We start from the raw sequence: 18,020 nt of genomic DNA, 5'->3' as shown, positions 1-18,020 counted from the left end.
AAAACAGGTAAGCGAACAGCTTAGTTGACATGAAATTCTGAAATAACATTGGGTAGGAATTTAGGATGCAATCTAAGAAAGGCTTTTTTCTTGTGAAAAACAGTATATGAGCTTGCCAGGAGATGGACTTGCAGTGAGCTAATGGAAAGACCTGAGTTCTTTGAAAACTGAAGGTTATCCAAAATGAGTGGGATACCTGAAGACTTTTGAGACAGCTGCCTGGCTGTCTACAACGAGTTGATGTTTTCTTGTAGCAAGATATCAGATTCTAGTTGAGATGTTCCTACAAGATCTGATAGTTGGTGATATGGAACTGTAAACTCATAGAAGAAAAGATCTTTCTCCCTAAAAGATCCCACCTCTTTAAGGCCTTATCAGCTGGAGTTGTCTTGGGATGCTGCAACCTTGCTCTCCGCTGGCTGCATGTACCACCAGGGAGTTGGGTGCTGGGGTGGGGGAGAAGAGAAATTCAGCCTCTTTGACGGAGATGAAATAGTGCCTGTTGGCCCTCTTAGGCATACTGGTACATGAGGCTGAGGTGTACCAGACCTTACAATAGCCTTGTTAAACGGGAGTACCGCCTTGCTCTGGCCTGTTGGCTGCAGAATATCTAAGAGCCAATGTTGGAAGTCCTTAACCTTCTCCGATGGTATCTGGAGGTCTTTGGAAATGTGGATGTACAGGGGGGGTCTCCCTGGCTTGAAACACAGCGAGGCCACATAGCCTTCTCCATAAGGTGTTTTCTTAATCTAAGATCATGAATTTATGATGGAAAAGAGTGGCAGATGCTGCACTTTGCAGCAATATTCGTCTCTCCAGAAAGTAGAGACAACATTGGTGCTTGTCGTTCACAGAAAAGGAGTAGCGGGAGGAGACACAGTTCTTGAACCTTGGGACTCCGGGCACATCCCAGACTCTTAGAACAAACACTATCTTTACTAATTATACTAAGAACTCTAACTATGCTAATATGAACTATAAGCTATTTTCAAATTTATTTGCAGAGTAATAATAGTAAAAGCTGGAGAAACCCATGGATGCAGGGATTCTGACTCAGGCCACGTGGCAATAAGAAGGAACTAGAGAGGCATTGGTTTGCACTGCCTCTCATGACCTCGATTTGAAGCATGAGGTGAACTACTGTGTATATGCAGGCCAAAGGACACTGCTTGCTAGAAATTCTGGACTTGGGTGCATGGCATGCATGCACACCCATGTGTGGCATACACAGATGGACAAGCACTCAATGAAGAAATTACAGTTACACAAAGAGAAATGCAGTGAAACTATTAAGTGGGCCTAACTGACTGAGTCTATTATCTGTTTGGACAAATTGTATTTACCAGGACGGAGCATTTTGAAAACTGAAAAAATGGATATAAAAACCCCATAAAATTTGGTCTTACTCCAAAATGCTACATCATAGTAAATAAATGTTGGCCACATTATTCATATGAAATCATGCTTTTATATCTCTATATCTATATCACCAACCGCTCTTTCTAGATAGATAGATAGATGTTTACTCTACAGTATTCACTTTATATGTTAATAAACTAGAATATACAGAGAGCAAAATTGTATAGACAACCTTTAATAGCAAGCACTATGCTTACTCTAAATATTTTAAACAATCTGTTTCATTCTAGCTTTTATTAATATTTGTTACTGCTTTGAGCAATAAAGCTGCAAATCAATATAATTACATGCATTTGAGTTGGTTACCTTCCTGGGCAGCCACTGCAATATTCACAATATCAGTGACATTTGGGGTCAGCTTTGCAAAGAAAGGAATCTGAACAGCTTGTCTAACCCAGCGACAGATGTTTCGGACTAGCTCTGGATTCTGTTCAAATAGGGAAGATAAATATAGGACATATTTAAAAGTAATATGATTTAAATGTATAGATATGCAATAGCAAAACTTTATGACAATCTGCTGTACTGTGGTTTTCTGAAATTACACTTCACAATTGTATCTTGTCTCATTAGTTAACTTAGGTTAACACAGTAAAAGTGAACTGCAAATCCATTACAGAAGAGTTAGATCACATAAAACAAAGAAAAAGAAATCTTTACCAAGAGACAAAGATACCGTAGAATGTTCACTTGCCAATGGGATAAAATAAAACTTCAGGCAACAAGGAATATATTTAACCCATTAATATAAAAATTATCTTTTTGCTATTCCATGTAAATAATCACTGTAACATGAAATAACACCATCCTGAACCTTCCAGCCCTTATGCATTTCACATTTCTACACACTCCATTAATTCAGAATATAGATTAGGATGGCAAAAAGTTTAATGAAAAATCAAAATCTTTTCTTTTAAAGCTAGAAATAGAAATCTTCATGCTTTGACTTCTTATGCTTTCCAGGCTCACTTCAGTGGCAGTAGTGTGCTTTGATTCTGGCCTATGCAATAAGTATGGGTGGATGTTTGTTTGTTTTTTGTTTTTAAATATAACATTTAGTACAAGCTTTTCCCCCTGACACTTAGAATCATAGAATATCAGAGTTGGAAGGGACCTCTGGAAGTCATCTAGTCCAACCCCCTGCCCAGAGCAGGACCAATCCCCGACTAAATCATCCCAGCCAGGGCTTTGTCAAGCCTGACCTTAAAAACTTCTAAGGAAGGGGATTCCACCACCTCCATAGGTAACGCATTCCAGTGTTTCACCACCCTCCTAGTGAAAATTTTTTTCCTAATATCCAACCTAAATCTCCCCCACTGCAACTTGAGACCATTACTCCTTGTTCTGTCATCTGCTATCACTGAGAACAGTCTAGATCCATCCTTTTTGGATCCACCTTTCAGGTAGTTAAAAGCAGCTATCAAATCCCCCCTCATTCTTCTCTTCCGTAGACTAAACAATCCCAGTTCCCTCAGCCTCTCCTCATAAGTCATTACTGATAATGCTTTTTAATAAGTTACCCTAAAATTTGGAAATCATTATTGACTTTGCTAATCTGATTCAGGTGTGTTAAAATGTTTTCAGAAAAAGTAAAAGGTGCTATTACAAGATGCAGTATAAACTTGTTCCCTGTATATAGTTTAATTGCAACCCTGGCTATTGTTTATATTTACTAATTCTTTATCTTTGGCACAGATCATTAAATCTGTCATACATAAAAAGATGATTCTCATTTGGATATTAATTGCAACAGACATCCAACATTGTCATTGCTATGAAAATATAATGGGCTTAAGATGAGGCTACATTATAAAGTTCACTTGATTTTGAAGATGTCAGTTTAACAAATCTTGGCCTCCTGCATAGGAAAAATGTGCCATTGCTTTTTTTATTTGACCTTGAACAATTAAATATAAACATTACACCAATATATACAGTGCATCTACACAGCATACAATGCCTTTTCATGGACAGAAAAATCATGAGACTTAGCTCTGCAAATTCCAACTAAAAAAGGGTGATTTACCCTGCACATGCAACTTTCCTGCAATATTTATAACAGCTGCATTTATAACAGCTGGATTATGAGAGCAGTTGCATCTTTGTGAGTTTCATTTCTCAGTTACAAATTTCCTTGGGCCCAGTGAAGAAAGAGAACCTCTAGAAGAATGATGTTAATTCTTTCCCGTAGACATTCTGACAATAATGTGAAAGATGTTTGCACTATATAACTCATAATGATGGTCTATTAGCGCTTGCCATGCTACCATAAAAGTACTGTCTCACTACAACACACTTAAGCTTTTAAACACATATCAGTCCTTTTAATTCACCTTGAACAGATCATTACATCCATGTTTACCTCATCCTAGCCATTAAAATTTGCTAGTGTGTTTTTTGTAATAAATATTCATGTCACCTTCTTTTAGTTAACCTGGGCTTTTCAAAAGGTGCAAAATAAGAATAGTTACATGCTACCCCAATGTCTACATTTAGAGGTTGGAATTTGAATTCTTACTATTAGACCTGCAGCATCAAACATCCACCCTACATGGCCTGATTAACAAATGCCACTAAAATGCATCAAATACTCAGATTCCAGAATCTAAATTTTCATTAAAAAAAATCAGATTTTTGCCAAAGTACTTGATTGTAAAGATAACCTTTCAAATGAACTCTGCATAAATTGATACCCTCTTGTCTTTCTGAGTCTGCTGATGGCTTGAAACATTAGTTCTGTGTACTCCCCAACCCTTGGTATGGGGTGAGGATGTTGAACGTAATTCCAGTAATGACACTTTGGTGTTAGCATTAATAATTTAATTAATGGAAAATGGAAGGGGGTAGCAGCAAAGCCCATGAATACCAGGAACTGAGAGTTACTTCAGGGAAGGAGATACAGATGGAAGAAAAGAGGAGTCATAAAAAACAGGGAAGTGGAAGAAATAACAGAAAGAAAGATGGGGAAAGAAGAGGAACAAAGTGGAGATATAGTGGTAGTCCTCACAGTAAGGATGTTTAATCAAGGGAGCTGAGGAGATGTGGCTTGAGTAACAGGAATAGGATCAAAAGATAAAATATTTTATGACCACAGCCAGACAAATGCATTTTGGGAACATCTGGAAGACTATTCATATACATTTGCCATTTTAAAATGAGATGATATTTGTCAGAAAACTAGAAGCCACAAGAGAAATTTTCCCAGGAATTTCAGAAAGAAACTGTATTGTTCAATACAGTATATTAGCTAATTTTGCCTATTTACAATTACATAAAATGGACCAAACTTTACAGTCTTCAGTCATTCCTTAATTACTTTAATGGAAGCAGTTTTGCCTGTATAGGGACAGGGTAAGGACTGAAGGATTTGGGTGGCTGCAATTACAGAAAGTGCAGAGTGTGACTCTTCTGGCAGCCAAAATCCTGAATGTTGTTACTCAGTAATGCATACTTATTTAGAAATACAGGAATTGCCACACTGGATCATGCCAGTGATTCATCTAAATGCATAATCCTGTCTTTGATAATGGTCAATTGCAGACGCTTCAGAGAAAGATGCAAGACACCATGTAGGAGATCTGCTTACGAGGAACTTTCTTCCCAGCTCTTATCAATTACTAGCTGTCTTATGCCCTGAAGTGAAAGGTTTTAGTTACATTAGATAAGATAAAAACATTTTCAAGTCTGTCGATATCTATATTAATCTCTAATTCTTTTTTGAATACCACAAAGCTCTTCTATTAAGGATATATTATAGCAATGAGTTTTACAGGTTAATCATGCAGTGTATAAAAAAAATCCTTTTAACAGTATTACATTTTGCCTTTCAATTTCATTGTGTCCCTTCTCCTTATATTATTCTTATTATGGACAAGTTAAGCGGATTTTGGAATTAGCACTTATCATAGTTACAGGGCAAGCTACGCATTACACAGGTTTTGCTATCTTCAGCCTTCTCGGTTTGAACCACACAGTCCTACCACTCCAGGACTGGGTCTCTGGGCCGCAGCCCCTGTTTACCAACCCTGATGTACAACAGGACCAACTGTGTCTGGCACCTGTTAACACTTTTCTTCCAGAAGGAGCTGATGACAGTCTCTGATTAATGTGACTGAAAACCAGCTCCTTCAAAAAACACAGCATTATCTATTCACCCCAAAAGTCAATAGCACTCAAAGCATATGGTAAAAACAATACAGGTTTGTATGCATATTTCCCCTCATCTAAATCTTAATCTTTCCTTGCAGGCTTTGTAAATTCCGTTCAGCCCTGTTATCTCATTATCTCCATCGCTAGACTTACCCTCTGCATTCTTTTCCTCCTCATTGTTTCCCTTCAGGGCAGCTGCTGACAGCCCACTCAACCCTCTCTTCTTCCCTAGGCTCAGCATATTTAAGATTTAGCATCTCCTATATTCCTTGGTTTGGCCTAGGAAGAGTAAACTTTGCCAGCCCAGTTGGAGCCAAGCCAGGAGTATTCCCCAACTAATAGTTTCCTCGTTGTTTCCCCACAAAAGCATTCTCTATAATAGTACTTATCTTTGCCATTTCTTCATTTCTACCACTTGCTGCCTCCTTTGATTTAACTTTATGCAGCCAGGCAGAATAATATCACAGGTAAACTAAGGTGCGTGTGATATTTATAAAAAATAATGCAGATAACTCCCTCAATCTGGATAGTAAAAAAGTTACACTAAGTAGTGTGGGTACCTTTAGGACAAGGAAGAATGGCTTGTATGGTGCAAGATAGGGAAGCAGCAAGATGGAGCCAGCGAAAGTGAGACTTAACATAACCAGGACCCCTCTCCTCCCTCTGGAGCTCCACGGATGGAGTGCTTGCAAGACTGGGCCATTACATTTTAATTTTAGAAACGTATTCACCTAACTCTAAAAAACTCAACAATCTACCATGGAGAGTGTCAGCGAGGAAGCTCACAGCGGGCCCATCACATCTAAGACACTCCCTCTCTTCTAGTGGCTTCCTCTAATGAAGAGACTCTGTTCTTGACCTTGCTTTGTTGTGCCTGTTAGAGGTGAATAAGGGGTACTGCAGTAACTTCCATACCTTTGTTGGGCTGGAGGCAGTAAGGATTAGAATCCATATAGGAAAGCTTGAGAGATGGAGGCATACTCATTTCCCTAGACTCCCCCTTCATTCAAGCAGCTCCAAGACAGCTGCTCACAGAAAAGATCTGGGATTTCTTTGATCCCCATTCCACAGTGCACCAAGCCAACAGGATTTGTTGGTCCAGTGTGTAGCCAATTTACATAATGTATGTGGCTACCTCACTTCTTCCCTTCAGATAAACCAGGGCTAGGATCTAGCCTTTAAAAGACTGGGATTTTAAGAATTATCATTTTAAAGTTTCATGGTGTCTGTGTTTGATGATTCACTCTCTTGCCCTTGCTTCCAACATTCATAAAAAAAGCAAAGGGGTTCACCTTAAATCATTGCAAATTGATGTCTTCAGAGTCTCTTTCCAGTATCCAAGTTCTGCTTTTCAGATTACTATTACTCTGTTCCATGTGATATACAAAAAAGTAATTTCTTCTCCTCCCACCTCTGGGATGTCCAAAATTACCTTCATAAAACTGCCTAAATTTCATAGTACCTAATTACAGAGTTGCAATTAATCACTACAGCAAAAGAGACATAATTTGTGAATTTCACAGCTAATCTTATTGTATCCTCTTATCCTAGCAAGGGGCTTTTTAGTTTATGCATTGTCCCATTTCAAACTTAATTAAAACTAACAATTTATTTAAAGCCTGTCAAATTAGGGGGAAAATTTCCCAGGGTGGGAGACAAATAACCCTCTCCTTATAGTCGGAGTAAAATATTTCCTCATTTCTCAGGAAATTTGACAAGAGAGAATTCAGTCAACATCTTCCACCAGCCACAGCTGTCAAAAGAGACAGCAAAGGGGGAGCTTAACTGAATGTAGGAGTGATGGTACTCATAGTTATACATGTCGTTATTTATGAATGTTGGGTAACATTTTCTAAAGTGCCTAAGGCCTAGCTCCTAAAAAGGCAGTTAGGTGCCTAAAACCCAGGGAAATCAATAGGAGTTAGGTGACAAAATACCTTTCTGCATGCAGAAAATTCCAGCCTCAAATTTAGAGGAGATTTTCAAAATGTGCACTTTATATTTGAAGACTTATATCCCCTCTCAGCCTTCTCTTCTTTAGACTAAACAGACCTTATTCTTTCAATCTTTCCTCATAGGTCATGTTTCCTAGAATTCTTATCATAGTTGCTGCTCTCCTCTGAACTCTCTCCAATTTGTTCATATCTTTCTTAAAGTATGGTCCCCAAAACTGGATACAATACTCCAACTGGGGCCTCACCAGCACAGAGGAGAGCAGAACAATTACCTCAGGTGTCTTACGTGTGACACTCCTGTTAATACAACCTCCTGTATAACATGGCTATTCTCAATTTTTTAAAAAATCGCCTTTCTTACTCACACAAAGACAATACTATTTAAAGATCATGCCCATATAAACTTGTATTAAAACAACAGAGGCTTGCCTGAGTAAGGAATGAGTAAAAACTGAAGATGAGCATCAGCATTTAGCCCTATAATTCTTATTCTCTTAATTACCCTATAAAAACCAAGAAAAAGACCAGATTCTAGCTTTGTTCTCAGTCTTAAAAGAAATAAAGCCCCAACATGTAGGTAAAGCTGTAAGCAGGGTGTCATGACTTGAGCAGGTGTTGTTCAGATCAGTCACTTTTAATTTCCACTCTGTGGAGCCTAATGGAGATAGATTCTCTCCTTTTTCCAATCATACCAACTGTCGTTGGACAGAATCAAGTCACTTTGGATTAGGGCCATGCTTTTTGTCATGGCTGAGTTGAGACATCAAAGTTCTGAGTCCCATTCTATCATTAGACGAAACAACAGCAGCTTCTAAGACATTGCCAGAACTGGACAGCGACCCTACTGGTGTTCAGAAAGAAACCCTGCATGCATATAGCTTATTTAAAGACTTTATAACAATATTCAGCTCCAGTACAAAGCCTCAACTCAAAATCCAGTGGAGCATTAAAAAAATGCAGTTCTCTAAATTCATAAAAGATTATGACAGAAAACAGGACTTCTGAATAAGCTTCGTTCAAGCACATCCCCATCTTCTATCCTCTTAATTTTATTCAATCTTGTAACTCCATCTAGTTTGCCCTCTCTCCTGAACAACTAATTTAATTTCTGGGAGGCGCCAGAAATAAAGTCTGTTTTACTACCATGTTTCATCTTATAATTAACGATTTTGATATAGGTCATCTTGAAAAACATTATTTTGATCCCCTCCCTTCTGTAGGTTTTCAAACAGCTTTTTTGTAGGGTTCCATAAATATGTGATAAATACTTTGTTTACCATCTTTCCCCATTACAATTTGAACAATTTAAACCTGAGAAAAATTACTATAGCATTTTTTACTTGCACAAAATATTGCAGCTGCACAATAGAACACTGTTAGCAGTTAAAAAACACAACAGACTATGCTTCACATTTTAATATATCTCATCTAATAGCTGCCAATATTAACACAGGTCAGTATCCAAACTCAAGAATACATTTATCAAAGTGATGCCTGGGAGCTCCACTTTGAATTCCCTGTTAGCAGGATTTGTGCACAAAACTCCTACACATTGCTTTGAAAATGTACCATTTAAAGACTGGAAATTAACCAACTTGAAGACAAGGTCAAAAATCAGCATGAAAGTTTTGACTGACCAAATACACAAAAGTCTAAAATATAGATTAGTGCTGAGAGTTGAAGCAATGATAAGAGGATTGTTAGTAGCAAAAACAGGGGTAGCTCAAAATGTTTTAAGTTGTCTTTATTTAGTAGCCTTTGCAATTATTCCCTTTTTCAGCTCAGGTAAAGGCTTTATTGTTTTGGGTTTTTTTCTTCCCCACCATGAAGAAAAAGACAATTCAATTTATTTTGATGACAGAACCTTGCTTCTACACAGAGAGTGGAACCATGCTGCATTTTGTTAGCCCAGATTTGGCTTTTTTAATTTAAAAATGTGAAAACCCTCAAACATACCAATGTCTATAAAACAAACTAATTTTAAAATGCACGGTATTCCCTTAATCTTAAATAGAGATTTTTTAAATTTCCACAGCCATCTTCCATGCATTGGGAAAGGCTTCCTTTTGTTTGACTGTGATAGATCAGGTAGGACTGGTAACTACAATTTACAGCTATTGATTTCACTCAACATTAAAGGACCAAAATTCAACCATTATTCTCATCAGTTGTCACAACAAAGGTTAATAATAGTTGAATTTTGGACTGTAAGAGTGAAGCAAGGATTGACAGCTGAAATTAGCAAACTGTTTCATTCAGAGACTAAGTCAATACTCAGGTCTAAATATTCCAAGTTCAAAAATTGAAATAGTGCATTAAAATGCTGATAAACTATGAGGTGTGAGTAGAAAGAATTATTCATTGACAATATCAGAACATTTAAGTTGATGGCTAATAAAAAAGACATTTCTCCCCTCACAGAAGAACATATTTCATCTTGGTTGTTTCTATATGACCAAAATAATGCTTCTCATATCACTGTAAAAAAGTGGTATACAGCATGATTAAACAATATTTCAACTCTTTAGTTCATGCAGAGGTTACCTGCTAGAGGGCATAAAGGTTTGATTAGGTTTATGTCGTACATGAGAAATTTTAAAGGAAAGAATACAACACTCCTTTAAATATACGAGCACTGTAGCTACAAATAGCTTTTTCTTGTAGTCAGGTAGGCAATCTCTTAGTCCCTTTACTATAAATAAATAGGTAGAATATAACAGGTACTTCAGAAAGTCATAAATCTTTCATGCTCCAGTGGCAAATTAAAGAATGTAAAGTCTATGTATTGACTAGAATTTCCTACCGCTTTTAAAAATAGTCGTAATTTGCATCTTTATTCAGTTTGGATACACTATAAATGGTCTGTTTTCAAATTAATTTCACTAACCATAGCATGAGTTGAGCCAAAATGCAAAGATAAAGCTGGAGCCTATTCTAGAAAATTCAGACATGGGTAGTGAAGAGACTAGTGAGTACACTGTTAATTCATACTTACAGTACCCAGTGTTGGCATACAAATAAAATCTGTAGTAAGTAACTGATATTAAGATAATATGTACTGAGTGTAACCTTTGTTAGATACCTTCTACCATGTGTCAGGATGAAAGATTTCAAATTGTTGAACTTTTCATACCCTCCTGCTTGTTGTTGATCACATCCTTTCTAAGAAATCTTGTCTATAGGGTACCATAGGTATTAACAACTCCAATGCTTTACACAAAGCTAGGAGCAAGGCATGTGTAATTAGTATGTTGTGAACATTAAAAACCATTGTAATTATGTAGTCTACTGAAATGTCTCCTGAATTTTCTACATTTCATTAGTATTACGACTTTCAGAGTCTTAGAGAGTGACTACAAGAGTAAGAGCAAATTGTCAGAAGCTTTTAAGAAAGCTGTGCTTTCCCTTCTGCTTTGTGAAGCACTCACTTCCTGTACCCTCTGTAATGATTCCCAAGACAACAAAATTCTCATTAAACCCCCCCCCCAAAATCCTTCTCATGTCCTTTCCAAGTGGGCTAGCATGACTGATGTTTTGGCCAGATTCACCTTCACTATACCTTCTATGATTCATATGGGCAATTCCTGCTGAAGAGTCTGTAATCATGATAAAAATAAAAAGGAAAATAAAGTGATCTCTATCACCATCATTCTTTCACATATGCATGAACTTGAAGGCAGGGTCACAATTAAGGTTTCTAAGAAAATCCATTCACAGGGAATGTTTTCCATAGACAAACAAAATATTACTACACACACAACAGGTAAATGCCCTATTACCAAATATAACATGATTTTAAAATTTTGAACATACTGGTAATACTGTTAACATCAGTATGCTAACTATACTCCATTTCTATGTTCTGTTTTGTGTTTTGAGTAATTCAATTAAAAATCCTACAAACCAATAACAATGACCATGTTGTCAAACTCCAATTTAAAATTACAGAATAATGCTTTGATAATGAATTTATTAAGCTTCACATTTCTTCTAGTGTGTGTGAAAATCACAATTCTTAAGACAAATTAACAACTAACTGCCTTACCTCATTATTAAGTATCGTCCCCTCCTACATGATATGAAATGTATACTTTATGAGCACTCTGTTTCATACAAATGACATTTCAGGGGAGGGAAGGAAATGATACACTTTAAAAACAACATCTCACTACTCCCGAATCCTACAAGAATAATTGTAGCGCTATATTAATCCAAGCACTACAGTTTGGTGGTCAAGGTCTGTCTAGTAGTGAAAATACAGTGAGTTTGCTTAATCTCATGGGATTTTCAGTGAAATATATCAGAAATCACTGAATGGTATGGGTATTACTATTGTTATGGGTATTATTTTAAGAGCATCTTAAAAACGGGATTCAAAAGAGGAGGGAAGGGAATCATAATGAGAACAGACACTAAAGGAACACAAGGAGGAGGAGAAACTAGCAAAGAGAAAACAAACAGGTGAAGAGAAAAGACATAGTAATAGCAGAAAATTGAATATATCTGGTAAGAATCCACAACCTGATGAAGACATTGGATTAAATGGACCTGTCATAAATATAAAGGTTTTGCCTGTCCCAAAGTCAAAGAAACAGGTCCTATCCTTCTGAGGCCTGGCCAGATATTACAGGCGATTTGTACCGCAATACAGCCAAATCGCCACCCCACTGACAGACCTAACCAGAAAGAAACAGCCAAATGCAGTTCAGTGGACTGAAGAGTGTCAGAAGGTCTTTAACCAGCTTAAAGTGACCCTCATGTCTGACCCTGTGCTAAGGGCCCCAGACTTTGACAAACCGTTCCTAGTAACCACAGATGCGACCGAGCGTGGTGTGGGAGCAGTTTTAATGCAGAAAGGACCAAATCAAGCGTTCCATCCTGTCATGTTTCTTAGCAAGAAGCTGTCTGAGAGGGAAAGCCACTGGTCAATCAATGAAAAGGAATGTTACGCCATTGTCTAAGCTCTGGAAAAGCTACGCCCATACGTTTGGGGATGGCATTTCCACCTGCAAACCGACCAGGCTGCGCTACAGTGGCTTCATTCCGCCATGGGAAATAACAAAAAACGTATTCGGTGGAGTTTAGCTCTCCAAGACTTTGATTTCAACATACAACACATCTTAGGAGCTTCTAAAAAAGTGGCTGATGCACTCTCCCGTGAAAGTTTCCCAGAATCAACTGGTTAAAATCGTCCTTGAGATGTGGAAAATATTGTTAGTCCTTATACAGTTAGTAGTATATTTAGAGGTACATGTGTCTTATTAACTCTGTTTTCTCCTAGAGCTAAAGGAAAAAAATCACAGCCAGTGTTTCACCCTATCTGTGATTTGGGGGGCGTGTCATAAATATAAAGGGAAGGGTAACACCCTTTCTGTATACAGTGTTATAAAATCCCTCCTGGCCAGAGGCAAAACCCTTTCACCTGTAAAGGGTTAAGAAGCTAAGATAACCTCGCTGGCACCTGACCCAAAATGACCAATGAGGGGACAAGATACTTTCAAATCTGGAATGGGGGGGGAACAAAGGGTTTGTCTGTCTGTGTGATGCTTTTGCTGGGAACAGATCAGGAATGCAGCCTTACAACTCCTGTTAAAGTTAGTAAGTAGTCTAGCTAGAAATGCGTTAGATTTCCTTTTGTTTAATGGCTGGTAAAATAAGCTGTGCAGGATGGAATGTATATTCCTGTTTTTGTGTCTTTTTGTAACTTAAGGTTCTGCCTAGAGGAATTCTCTATGTTTTGAATCTGATTACCCTGTAAGGTATTTACCATTCTGATTTTACAGAGGTGATTCTTTTACCTTTTCTTTAATTAAAATTCCTCTTTTAAGAACCTGATTGATTTTTCATTGTTCTTAAGATCCAAGGGTTTGGTCTGTGTTCACCTGTACAAATTGGTGAGGATTCTTATCAAGCCCTCCCCAGGAAAGGGGGTGTAGGGCTTGGGGGGAAATTTTGGGGAAAGACATCTCCAAGTTGCCTCTTTCCCTGGTCTTTGTGTAAGACTCTTGGTGGTGGCAGCATACTGTTCAAGGACAAGGCAAAGTTTGTACCAAGTTTTTAATCTAAGCTGGTAAGAATAAGCTTAGGGGGTCTTTCATGCAGGTCCCCACATTTGTACCCTAGAGTTCAGAGTGGGGAAGGAACCTTGACAGGACCACTGGTATATTGTAGCTACTGTAGTAATTCCTGTGTTCCTAGCAAAAAAGAGAGATCAGAAAAAGCAACAGAAAAAAAATCAGAGTTAATGGAAATTGAAGCATAGCAGGCAAGAAAGACAAAGATGACATAGATTCACAAAAGCATGGAAAGTAGAAGAGGAAAATAGTAAAAATAGAAACTGGGAAAACAGAGTAAGAGAAGTAGATAAGGAAATAATGGAACAGGAGAAAAAGTAAGATACATACAGAATATAAGAAGAAAATGAAGATTAAGAATGAGGTTTTCAAAGGTGCACAGATTTTTTGCATGCCCAGTTATACTGATACACATAAAATTAATGGGAATTGGGTGCTCTGAAAATCTCAGCCCACATTGTGCCGCCACAAGGGGGTGGACAGGAATGCAACTTGATCTAAAGTACACAGTTTCAGAGCACATACTTCTAAACACTAAGGTCAAAGCAGAAAAGCAGCCCAGGGCTGGCTGGACTCACCCAGATGTGATCCTGCAATGCTTCATAGGTTTTACAGGGAAGAGGTGAATGACGAGGGTGTGTGGGTGGAGTGGAATTCTATTAGAGAAGTGGCAAAAGGAGCACAGAATTTGTTGGGAACTGTCAGAGAAGGAGGAATGTTGGTAAGGATCAGATAAGAGAGAGTGGAATGGTTTGTTTAGCAGAACAAACTGAATTTTTGGCTTTAGTGAAAATACTACCATTGCAAAAACCTTGTTATTTTAGAAATTGGATTTTGTGCCAGTTGCCCTATTGTTTGGACAGCCTTTGGCATTAGTCTATACGATGTCTAAAACTGTTGTCTTGATGAAGATGAATGTCTTCTGAATGGATGTGCTGGCTTACCAGGAGACTTTTTTGCTTTATTTGACCAAGTAAACTGCATAGCAATACAACAGCTGCTTTACTGGGGGAAGTAAATCCATGAGTCAGCATTCAGCAGCTGCAATCTAGATGATTATGCCAAAAGCAAATTGCACATCCCTGGTTGCTGCTCCTCTCATGCAGTAGAACTGACATGATCATTCTAGAGTACCAACTTGTTTGCTAGTCATTTTAGGTGCAAATCTAACTTTTGCCTACACTTTGGAGCAGTCACAAAGAAAGGCATGTGGCACAAATACAGCACTATGATCATCACTGATAAAAGCAGTGATGAACGCAAATTCCTATTGCACAGAGTAACAAAATGTAATGGTGAGTCTCAGACAGTACCTGAAATGGGGGAACTTGCAGAATAAAGATTCACTTTTCATTCTAAGACACTTCAGTTGAGAACACTAGTGTTTTAACAAGAAACCACCAGTTCTAATCCTTTATACAGTGCCTAATAGTTAAGAAATTACTTCTCTCTAAGTACTTATACAATTTCCATTGCTGGAGTGCTTGGGTACCTCCCAAGACCATACAGTTGAAAACAACAATAATTTCTCTCTCTCTCTTGTCTTTCCTTCTGTTAGAGAAACGACTTTGACGAGTTTACTTTATAGGTCTGTTTGCGTGAGAGAGGTGTTTTGAACATGATGTGGTTAGTATGACCACAAAACACTGCTGCATTGACTATACAAATTCTTTGCTGATGTAAACTGACACTTCTCCACTGACTTGGGTGGAGGTACACTGATTTTCCCCAAGAGAATATTTGGTCTAGTGTGTGTGTCTTCCTTTAATTCACTGATTAAAGAAAATCAAATGTGGTAAGTGAGAAAGAGAGTACACAAAACCCTGCCTGCCTCCTCCCCTACACTAAGCAAGGAGCAAATGGGTAATACAAGCGAAAAATGAGACACAGAACTTCTGAAACAATAAGAGAAAATATTCCCACTACTGCTGTGGTACACTCCCATTGTTCTTTGCATAATTTGTTTCAGTAATTGATACAAAAGTGAAGAGATAGAACTAATGCTGCAAGGAGGACTGAATGAACTAAACCAACATATCATTATTGGGTGAAAGAATGCTACACAAGCAGACATATAATCACATTTTGTTTGGGGGATCATCTATTTAAATAAGTCACATCTCCTTGCTGGGATAGCAGCAGTAAATTATTTTGCGATGCTGTGCACCTCAATTAAGAAGCAGACTCATCATTTCTATTTCCAAGGGAGGATGGTGTAAATCTAAGGGTGTCACATAGCTAGTTTTCATCTCTGTAGAGTAACCAGTGGCTTTCTTTTTGACGATTTCTGCACTTTTGCATAAAGCAATGCAGGCTTTAAGCCGCTCAACTGCCCTCCTAATTGTAGGCAATATACCATAAACACAGCCAAATGGAGTTTAAGTAAAATGAAAATAAATATAAGAAAAGTTTTACAAAAGCAAGCTTCTTTTAGATATGAATTGGATAGTTAAATTACTATTTAAATGGTTCTGAGCTGGAGTTTGGTGCTCACAGTACATTTATGCCAATGGAAATTAATTGCCTTCCCCCCAAAATAAAACTCTATAGCTGAATTTGCAAGATATGCATGCCGTATATGGGCAGATAGTAAGGATTAGTTGCTAGGAAATATTCATAAACAAGAGTGTCGTAAACTTTAAAATGTATGGTAATAGCACACTGTTTTTGCTCCTGCATACAATAAACGAACTGTCTCTTTGAAAATAAAATTTAGAAGCATACTGTCTACTCACAGAGGTTGACCAAATGTATCTGTTTTCGCTGAACTCTTGAAAAAGTGCACTTAGATCTCCTCACCATAATGACTACCTCTTCCTGAGTTACAAGAAAAATATTTGTGCTTTTTTTTTGTCTCCTAGTCCTTACATATCTCTAATATGAACATTGCAAAAACTCTTGGCTAGAAATTTAGTAAAGCAAACTCTTCTGCTCTTTCCCCACTCCTCATTAGGCTAGTGAGAAACATAAAAACTTTTGAAGACCTTGGATGTGAATTGTCACAGACCATCTTGTTGTTAAGTTTTTTAGTAGATGTGACATTAAACATGTTGGATCTGAGGTTCCATCTGAACAACAACAAAAAATCTTCTAAGGGAGAGAACATCAAACCTAACTTATCAGATCAATCAGCTAATGTAACTGTTTGCTTCTCCATCTGAGAATAACTGAAGATAATGCAAGACTTTTCTGGAATAAACATGTAGAGCTTAAAGCTGTGAAATACATGTTTTTTCCATCACAATAATGGTAGTACACCTGTAATGTTCTTTTCAGGAAGATGATTTAACAAAGAATCTGAAAGAATTTTGGCATGGCTCCCAACATAAAAACTCTTTTTTCTGAAGAGAAAAAGCCTGTAGTGAAATCTTATCTGCAATCAGTGATAATATGGGAAAAACAATGTCTAACTTTAACAAGGTCTTCTGGATTGAAATGTGAGCACTATCACTTTCAGTGCTCAGGTGGGTTTATCATTTGTATTAACTGTTGTCAAATTATAATTACTACAGCACTGAGCTAGGATGAGTGATGAACATGGGAAAAATACTGTAGTTTTAAAAATGACACGCCGTGTACCAGGTGGTCTATATATTTACTATTATATAAACATTGAAAGGCTACATTACTACTGTTCTGAGGAAGTCAGCACAGTAGCACTACATAATTAACGATGAAGTTTCTGTTGACATTCTTAACAGTATCAATAGGGCCTTACCAAATCCACAGCCATGAAAAATGCGTCACGGACTGTGAAATCTGGTCTTTTCTGTGCTTTTATCCTATGCTATACAGATTTCACGGGGAAGACCAGTGTTTCTCAAATTAGGGGTCCTGACACAAAAGGGAGCTGCAGGGGGTTGCATGGTTATTTTAGGGGGGGGGTCGCGGTATTGCCACCCTTACTTCTGCACTGCCTTCAGAGCTGTGACTGGAGAGTGGCAGCTCTTGGCCGGATGCCCAGCTCTGAAAGAGGCGCCCTGCCAGAAGCAGAGTAGAAGTAAGAGTGGCAATACCATACCATGCCACCCTTACTTCTGTGCTGCTGCCTTCAGAGCTGGGTGACTGCAGAGTGGCGGCAGCTGACTGAGGGCCCAGCTCTTCAGGCAGCAGCGCAGAACTAAGGGTGGCAATACCATATCATGCCATCCTTACTTCTGCACTGCTGCTGCTGGTGGCTCTGCCTTCAGAGCTGGGCTCCTGGCCAGCAGCCACCGCTCTCCAGCTGCCCAGTTCTGAAGGCAGCGCCGCTGCCAACAGCAGCGCAAAAGTAAGGGTAGCAGTACTGCAAATCTTCCCCTACAATAACTTTGTGATCACCCCACAATTCCATTTTGGGTCAGGACCCCTACACTTACAAAACCGTGAAATTTCAAATCTAAATAGCTGAAATAATGAAATTTATGATTTTTAAAATCCTATG

General features: G+C 38.1%; 1 protein-coding gene across 4 annotated transcripts in view; it reads right to left on the bottom strand.

The window, feature by feature from the left end:
- DPYD (dihydropyrimidine dehydrogenase) overlaps positions 1-18,020 on the bottom strand; it is a 558,093-nt gene that overhangs the window by 111,264 nt on the left and 428,809 nt on the right. For all 4 annotated transcript variants that reach the window (XM_043553083.1, XM_037907332.2, XM_043553085.1 and 1 more), the window contains one exon: positions 1,726-1,846. In XM_043553083.1, the coding sequence (XP_043409018.1) occupies positions 1,726-1,846 (121 nt within the window). The remainder of the gene's footprint in view (positions 1-1,725; positions 1,847-18,020) is intronic.

The sequence above is a fragment of the Chelonia mydas genome, chromosome 8 (genome assembly GCF_015237465.2).
Source record: "Chelonia mydas isolate rCheMyd1 chromosome 8, rCheMyd1.pri.v2, whole genome shotgun sequence".
Lineage (NCBI taxonomy): Eukaryota > Metazoa > Chordata > Testudines > Cheloniidae > Chelonia > Chelonia mydas.
The sequence above is the reverse complement of the archived record's forward strand: the minus strand, read 5'-3'. Positions and strand labels throughout refer to the sequence as shown.